The sequence below is a fragment of the Pseudochaenichthys georgianus genome, chromosome 8 (assembly GCF_902827115.2).
Source record: "Pseudochaenichthys georgianus chromosome 8, fPseGeo1.2, whole genome shotgun sequence".
NCBI classification, from domain to species: Eukaryota; Metazoa; Chordata; class Actinopteri; order Perciformes; family Channichthyidae; genus Pseudochaenichthys; species Pseudochaenichthys georgianus.
The window spans coordinates 19,201,121-19,209,248 of NC_047510.2; the positions used below are offsets into that span (position 1 = coordinate 19,201,121).

General features: G+C 39.6%; 1 protein-coding gene across 1 annotated transcript; it reads left to right on the forward strand.

Annotated features, from left to right (window-relative positions):
• The first annotated feature begins 1,144 nt into the window (after positions 1-1,144).
• On the forward strand, positions 1,145-6,678 carry rdh8a (retinol dehydrogenase 8a). Its single transcript, XM_034089479.2, has 6 exons — positions 1,145-1,537; positions 3,724-3,885; positions 4,991-5,170; positions 5,685-5,778; positions 5,873-6,056; positions 6,211-6,678. Exons 1-6 carry the CDS (start codon positions 1,432-1,434, stop codon positions 6,427-6,429), a joined length of 945 nt encoding a protein of 314 aa, XP_033945370.1. The 5' UTR covers positions 1,145-1,431; the 3' UTR covers positions 6,430-6,678.
• The last annotated feature ends 1,450 nt before the right edge of the window (positions 6,679-8,128 follow it).

Below are 8,128 nucleotides of genomic sequence, written 5' to 3' on the forward strand. Positions count from 1 at the left end.
GGTTAAAAGGGTTAATCAAGGGGGAGGATTCAAACAGGGTGAACCTGTCCTCATTGCCATATGTTTAAAAGGACAGAAAGGTTGTCTTTCAGAAAGCTATCATGAATTACATGCACATTCTAGTTGCATCGTTACAATGTAAAATCAGGTTTCAAAAGCTGAGAGGGATCAACAGAGAATTCATCCGACCTTAGTCCACCTGTGTGGAGCTACGTTTCAGTCACGTTTATCCGACTAATTATCTTAATTTGTAATCCTTAATCTGAGCAGAGAACATTCATCATAATAATTCCAGCTCAATCTAATTCCTTAAACAGACCTAATTTGTTGATTGTTTCATTATCTTGTAAATGCATTAGGCATTAAGATGTGTTTTTTTCTTTGGGGGAACCTGCTACTTACAGTACAGCTACGACATGTTGATAACCAAATTCAGACCATTCTTCTTACCAATACCAACCTATGTTGATTGAATATGTGGATTACAGTTATGCAATTAGCAATATTTTTGATGAGGCATTATGCATCCGTTAAGGACTAGGGATCATCCATGCTAGGGATTCTCAAGTGTGTTGCACCGTTCATTACCACCAGGTGGCAGTACAATGCAGTGCATTATGAAACTTTAAACCTTACCTTTAACAATTATGGTAAGCATGGGATGACAAGTTATACAAATAAATCAAGAAGATCCAAACCACAAGCAAGTGCTAGGGTTAATAGGTGTAGCAACAGCTAATAGCATAATAATAATAATAATAATAATTCTATAATCATTAGCATTATTGTTATTATTATTATTATTATTATTATTATTATTATTATTATTATAATTGGTATGATTTGTTATGTGCATCTGTGTAGCCTATATGTATTAAAGCTTTGTGTTAAATTCACTATTTGTATTTTATTATAATATATATGTTTTTTATTTAAAAACCCTGGGCTGGATAACTTAAAGACTGCTAAAACTTCTAAATAAGTCCTATCAAGAATACACTTTAATATAGTAGTAGGCCTACGCTACATCAGAAATAACGAGCTATATGAACAACACATCATGTGACTACTGTATGACCGTTAGTTATTTGTTGTTGGGGTCACCAGCTCAGAAATCAAGTAAGCACTGCCCCCTCTACAACACGCACGTGCGCGCATGCACGACCGCATACATTTTAAAAATAATTAACTTCATTCAGGGCAAGCGGCACCTATCAAGTTTAAAATCGTGTCTTCAAGGGGTGTTAGCAATGTTACGTCTTTTTTGGTTACCGATTTTATTGAACATGTGACTGAATTAGAGGCTCACATCGCTGCGGTGGCTGCATGATCCGCTTTAGTTTTTAAAAGTCCAGTGATCGGTAGCTCCCTCGGCAGCAACCATCCAGAGCAGAGGACCGCTGAAAAACACAGCGCCTACCCGGACAAACCATGGCGAACAGCGGGCAGAAAGTTGTGCTAATCACCGGCTGCTCCTCCGGCATCGGGTTACGAATCGCCGTCACGCTGGCCAAAGATGAGAAGAAGCGTTACCATGGTAAATGCGCTTTCTTCTACATTGTTTCTTTGATTGGACATATAAGTAGCAAGGCTATAACAGTGTGGTTCGCTTGTAACCCTATTCCTTGTTTACTTTCCCTGCAAAGCTCTGCTACTGCACCAACCCTCCTTTACGCACAGAGTTCGGTTGAGTGTAAAGTGCAACTCTTCGTCTAAAAGGCAAATAAGTTATGTGGTGCCTTGATATAACTACTCAACTAAGTGATATCGGATCCATATCCTTTTGTAAGGAATGGGTTTCAGTCGCCCCTTTAGTTCAACAATTATCATCTGAAAGCACAGTTTCCAGGGAAGGGCTCTGCAAGGATGCCTCTTTCCAGGCGGAATCATAAAAGGAGTCTTGTCAGTTTTCTTTCAAGTGACTTCTCCAGCACAAAGCCCTCTTTTATCGCAGTGAATTGTAGACCGCCTGCTCCGATTTAGTACCGTGTCTAATGTGACTATAGTCCCCTCACTGGAGCGAGTGTTGAAAGGGGGACAAAGTTTGAGACCTGTACAAGCGAGGGTTCACTCTAGAGCAAGGGGCTGTTTGAAGTCTTCATTGGCGCACGGTGGATTTAGAGTGTCCCACTTTGACATTGTTGGTCCATGCGTCTCCTCTCCTTCTTCCCAGCCATCGTTAATGTCACTCTAGGAATTGGAGATCCAAAACGTTACTATCTCATGGAGCCTCAGATATTATTACATCAGACCACCTTCCCACCCCTGTTGGTAGGAGTTGGCCCTCAAGACCCCTGTTGTTGCCAGATGTGACTTGATACTGCATACCATAATTAGCTGTTGGCCTGCAGTCAATGTGTAAAGATTGAAACACATGATATCAACAGTGATCTTATACATTATCTTATTAAATACATGTTAGTTTTACTGCTTTCTGTTTTGCCACTCAAAGAACCACAGTGCAAGGGTTAGTAAACGTTTTTTTTTTCTTTGGATGGCCATGCGGTATCTGATTGGATTTATTACCGTGAAATAGATTAGCAAAACAAAAGCGATTAACTTCTTCCATAACACTGGTTTGAGCACTTTTTTCACAACGTGACCTGCTTTCAATAAGGCCACCTCTGAGCAATGAAGCTGATCTGCCCTTTTCCAAGGATCTTTATGAAATCCGACAGAGATTAAATATTGCATTGTGCATAAAGTGTTAAATAGTTTCAGTAACATGCACCAAACTCCGAATATCCCCAAAAATGCGCAATGCAATGTGTTTTTTTCAAGAATGTTTAAGCAGCCCAAGAGTAGGCTAATTCCTGCAGGAGCCAGAAGAACAATGGATCTCTTGTTCACTTCTCTACCAATAAAATAATCTCTTTCTTGCTTCATAGACACACAGCTCTCCAATCATAAGATTAGACTTAATTAGACGTCATTAATCCATACAACAAGTTGCGACAACAAGTTGCATGACACTTAACTTCACAAATTCTGCAACATTCTCAAAACTATTGGTTCGACTCATTTCTATACATTATGAAATGAAACGTCAGTGACAGTGAATTGCAAATCAAAACCTCTACATCACTGCTTCCCTCTTTTATTTATGTAGCCAACCATGTGTCTGTTCGATGAGAATAAGATGATGGTCTGCCTTTGTCTGTGAAGGACAACAGGTAGATTAAAATGATTGTGTGCAAAGAGGTTGTTTACTCCCCCTGATTGCCATTGTGCAACACCACTGTCTCCCTTTTTTGCTGCTGGATCGTGACAGACAGCAAAGGTGTGTGTGTGTGTGTGTGTGTGTGTGTGTGTGTGTGTGTGTGTGTGTGTGTGTGTGTGTGTGTGTGTGTGTGTGTGTGTGTGTGTGTGTGTGTGTGTGTGTGTGTGTGTGTGTGTGTGTGTGTGTGTGTGTGTGTGTGTGTGTGTGTGTGTTAGGAAAGTCATTAGTAATCCCACAGATTAGAGGTTTCTCAGTACTGTGAGTCACTTTTTCAGTGTGACAATGGGTCAAGAGTGTCTTTTTAAAGATAGAGTAAATATTGATGGACTTTATTTGGAAAAATTGACTAAAACGTCATATTATTACTGTGCATTTATTTATGGTTCCAAAATAAATTACTGCAATTTATTAAAAAAAAAAAAAAAAACTGTTCTGGTTTCGAGTTTGAAGCCACATCTTACGAATAACATAATATTTTGCTCTTCTCTGTCTCTCCCCATCAGTCATTGCCACCATGCGGGACCTGAGGAAGAAGGACAAGCTAGTGGAGGCAGCAGGAGATGCCTATGGCAAGACCTTGATGTTGCTTCCACTAGACGTGTGCAGTGACGATTCAGTAAAGCAGTGTATCAACAATGTCAAGGACCGCCATATTGATATCTTCAGTGAGTGGGATAAACCTGAAACTAGGCCTTCTATACCTCCTATATGACCCCTCCCCCAGCTTTGAATTACATGTTAAATTAAGTTCAACAATGGTTTTAGTATATGACCTTCAGTCAATAAGTAAAGTACTATAAAACTTTGTATTTTTATTTGTGTCTAAAAATGATATTGAAATGCATCGGCTAAGTTAAAACCTATCCATGTTAGTAGCCTTTTTCTTTCAGACATAATGTGATGTCATACTTTCCTGAGAGACAGAAAGAGAGACAGAGAGAAACAGTAAACATATAACAGACTTGTCAAGTGGGAAAGCAAAATATCACAGTACAGTGTTACGACTGTACTAATATCACAACTTTCGGACAACATTTTTGAAGCAACTGAAATGTTTTCAGTCTCTTGTAGCGTAGGTTTTGCAGTTGACATAATGAGTTGGTGGGGGGAGGACATTTGGAGAGTCTTGAAATTCTAGTGGGCAGAAAGATTGTGCATCAAAACAGAAAGGACCACCATGCTAATATCATGAGTGTGTGAAAATGATCTGAAATTTAGTGTTTAGCTCTCTATGCCCATGACACCTTCTTTTGCTTGTTTACCTGTTTGATTTGATTTGATATACTTTATTAATCCCTGTGGGGAAATTGTTTCTCTGCATTGTTTTCTCTGACCTTTCTGAATCGGGGTGATTGCAGCTCAAACAAAGGAGACAATGTATTTTTATATATATATATATATATATTAATCCGAAAATGTCTCAGATTGTCAATGGTATTGATCAATCAAAATGTACTCTCTCCGCCCTACTCTAAATCTTAAACAACATCCCACTTCAACTCTTTACTCAAGAACCAGTAGCCCTGCAACATTGACCGGTGTTACATCACACTTCACTGTTGTCACACACTGACATCTGGTGGCAATATTTAGAAATACCATGTGGAATCTATGAAAGAGGGATCTGTTTGGTAGAAAGGCCAAAGTGAGCGGTGTGGACAAAACAGATATCACTTCATATTAAGTCACAGCAGAACATTATCTCATTAGCATTTTTGAATATCGCAATGTTGTGGTATGTCATCCCTGCGTCCGTTTGTTTCCTGTCAGTCAACAATGCAGGTGTGGGCTTGCTGGGACCTGTGGAAAGCATCAGCATTGAGGAGATGAAGAGAGTGTTTGAGACCAACTTCTTTGGGGCTGTTCGCATGATCAAAGAAGTGATGCCTGACATGAAGAAGAGGCGTTCAGGGCACATCGTGGTCATGAGCAGTGTCATGGGTCTTCAGGGTATGTTTTTGTGTATTTAACAATGCAGGATAACATCTGCAATCCAGTTAAGTGATCAGAGAACACATGAAAATATACTAATGATTCTAACAGACTGTGAAAAGACATCTAAGACTTTGCAGATGTTGACAGGAGCACTGCTCTTAGAAAATGTAATACAGTTTATTCAAAAAAATGTAAATGTAAGTCTAAAATGTATTGTTTTCTTCAAGTTGTACTAAATATTTGTGTATTTAAAGGCTTAACTTAATTCTATTTATGGGTGGATTTTCAAGTTAAAGAATATCAGATAAGTTGTTAATCACATGCAAGTAGGCGGAACATACTTTCACATTTGTTCTGGCTCGAATATTCTCCTATTTATCACTCATCTGTTACTTGGTTGATTTGAGTATCTTAGGCCTTTATTTGTAAATTAAATTTGATGCATGTCTGCTGTTAATTGGGTAGTGTGAAGTGAAGAATAATACAAAGCAGTGATGCTCTCCTTTATCTCTCTGTTTTGTTGATTTAGGAGTGGTGTTCAATGATGTTTACACTGCCTCGAAGTTCGCCATTGAAGGTTTCTGTGAGAGTATGGCCGTGCAACTGATGAAGTTCAATATCCGGTAGATTACCCTCGTCCTCTGTTCTTCCTTCACATGTGTCTTTGCTTTGTAGTGTAGCTGCCTCACAGGCATTTCTACATCTGACTCCCTACAGGTTGTCCATGATCGAGCCTGGCCCAGTGCACACTGAGTTTGAAACAAAGATGATGGAGGATGTAGCCAAGATGGAGTATCCAGGAGCAGATGCCGACACGATTCGTTATTTTAAAGACGTTTACCTGCCATCATCCATAGATATATTTGAAGCCATGGGCCAGACGCCAGATGACATAGCCAAAGTAAGGGAACAGGTTTTTAATTCACATTTGACCAATCTCTTTCAGGATTCCAGGATCAATAAAGTGTTTCTCTAATAACTAACTGCTACAAACATTCAAGAAGTATATATAGCAATGAAAACATAAAAACATGTATTTGTTCTCGTTTCTCCAGTGCCTCAAAAAGGTTATTGAGTCAAACAGCCCTCGCTTCAGGAACCTCACCAACAGCCTCTACACACCAATTGTGGCCTTAAAGTATGCTGATGAGACTGGAGGCCTGTCTGTCAACACCTTCTACAACCTACTCTTCAATTTTGGACCTCTCATGCACATCACCATGAGCATCCTCAAGTGCCTGACATGCAGTTGCCTGCGTAGACGCACCATCTAACCTAACTGAGGGTGTACAGGTCCTCCCCCCTTACCCTTACACTCCCACTTTGTTGATCCCTGTTAAGTTATTGGTAAACTAGAGCCAGTAACTATTGGGAGAGAAGGTGCCTTTTTAGTTCAAAGACACTACCATAATAAGCTTTGCCAGAAAATATGCGCAATTGCACAAGTTTGTCCCAGATACGTTGTATGCAGGATGACCTCATGTACACACACACACACACACACACACACACACACACACACACACACACACACACACACACACACACACACACACACACACACACACACACACACACACACACACACACACACACACACACACACACACACACACACACACACACACACACACACACACACACACACACACCATACTTACAGACAAACAAGCATCACACACTGATTATTGTACATACTATAAATCTAAGGTCATGCCTTAGTCAGATCTAAAGTTGTTATATAGTGGTTAGATGTCTATATTGTTGAAATGAGAAAGGACATGCAATACAATCCCCATGCACAGACAACAAAGCACAAGAGATGAACTCAGTTATAGAGAGAAACAATCAAATGATAGTGTAATAATAATGCTATAACTTGTTTTCTAGAGATGACTGTTCACTCAGGCTCATTGGAGTTATAACATGTATGACAGAAACATAAATAATAATCTACCTTTTCTGTTGTATGCCCTATATTTCACGTTTTCCTTTGCATAGGGTTCTCATGGTCATAACTGCTGTTAAATCTGATTTGAATTGTTTTGATAAATTGATTGTTTTCAAGGCTTGTGAAGGGGTGGGTCAGATATTTTTAATCTAAAATCTTGATTTAAAAATAAACAGAAATCTGATTTACGCTCAAAAGTGTTTTTTGTTTTTTAAGGATATAAATAATAAAAGTGATTACTTTGAATAGTAATATTTCTTGATGGTTTAGGTTCTGCAAGGTAATTCTCTCTGGCTGCAAGATTCCTTGTGTACCAGGAGGGGGCAGTATTTCACCGCTTTCTTTCGTTGTGATAAACCTGTGGAGTTAACAGGCTCGAGTCGCCAGCAAGCAGATCTGCAGTTGTAGTGTAAAGGAATTTGTCCTAAGTGGCCTGAGATAGACAAGTTCAACATGAAGAGTTATAATTTGGCTGCCGTTTTTTTGTGTGTGTGTCTTTGGTTTGATTCAAACGTTTTTTTTTATTCAACATCAATCCATAGCCTATTGATAATTTTAATATGTAAATTGGGAAAACCATATCCCTTAATGTTGGGAAGCATTTTATAAAATGTTCACACAACACCATATCACAGCTTACAGAGATTTTTAGCTTTTTGGTCATATAGGTGACGATGCATTGTGCCTACAGAGCATTTATTAGTTTTTATATTTTGCAGGTTTCTGCTGTGCACATACACATACATTAGCATAAGTTTGCATGCATGCGTGTGTGTGTTTGTGTGTGAATGTGTAGTAAGAGCACGTCTATGGGCCAAGTTAGTGATCTGTTGATGGATATAAAGAGGTCATGGCCTGCTCCCCATCAAACCCCTCCCTTGAACCCCCACCCCTCACACACACACACACACACACACCCTGCTTTGTGCCGTGTGAGAGAATGTGACCTGGTTCCCATCCCTGAGGAGGGGTGAACCCTAATGACGGCCTCCTCAGACACATTGCGTTGCGCTGAGCCTCCC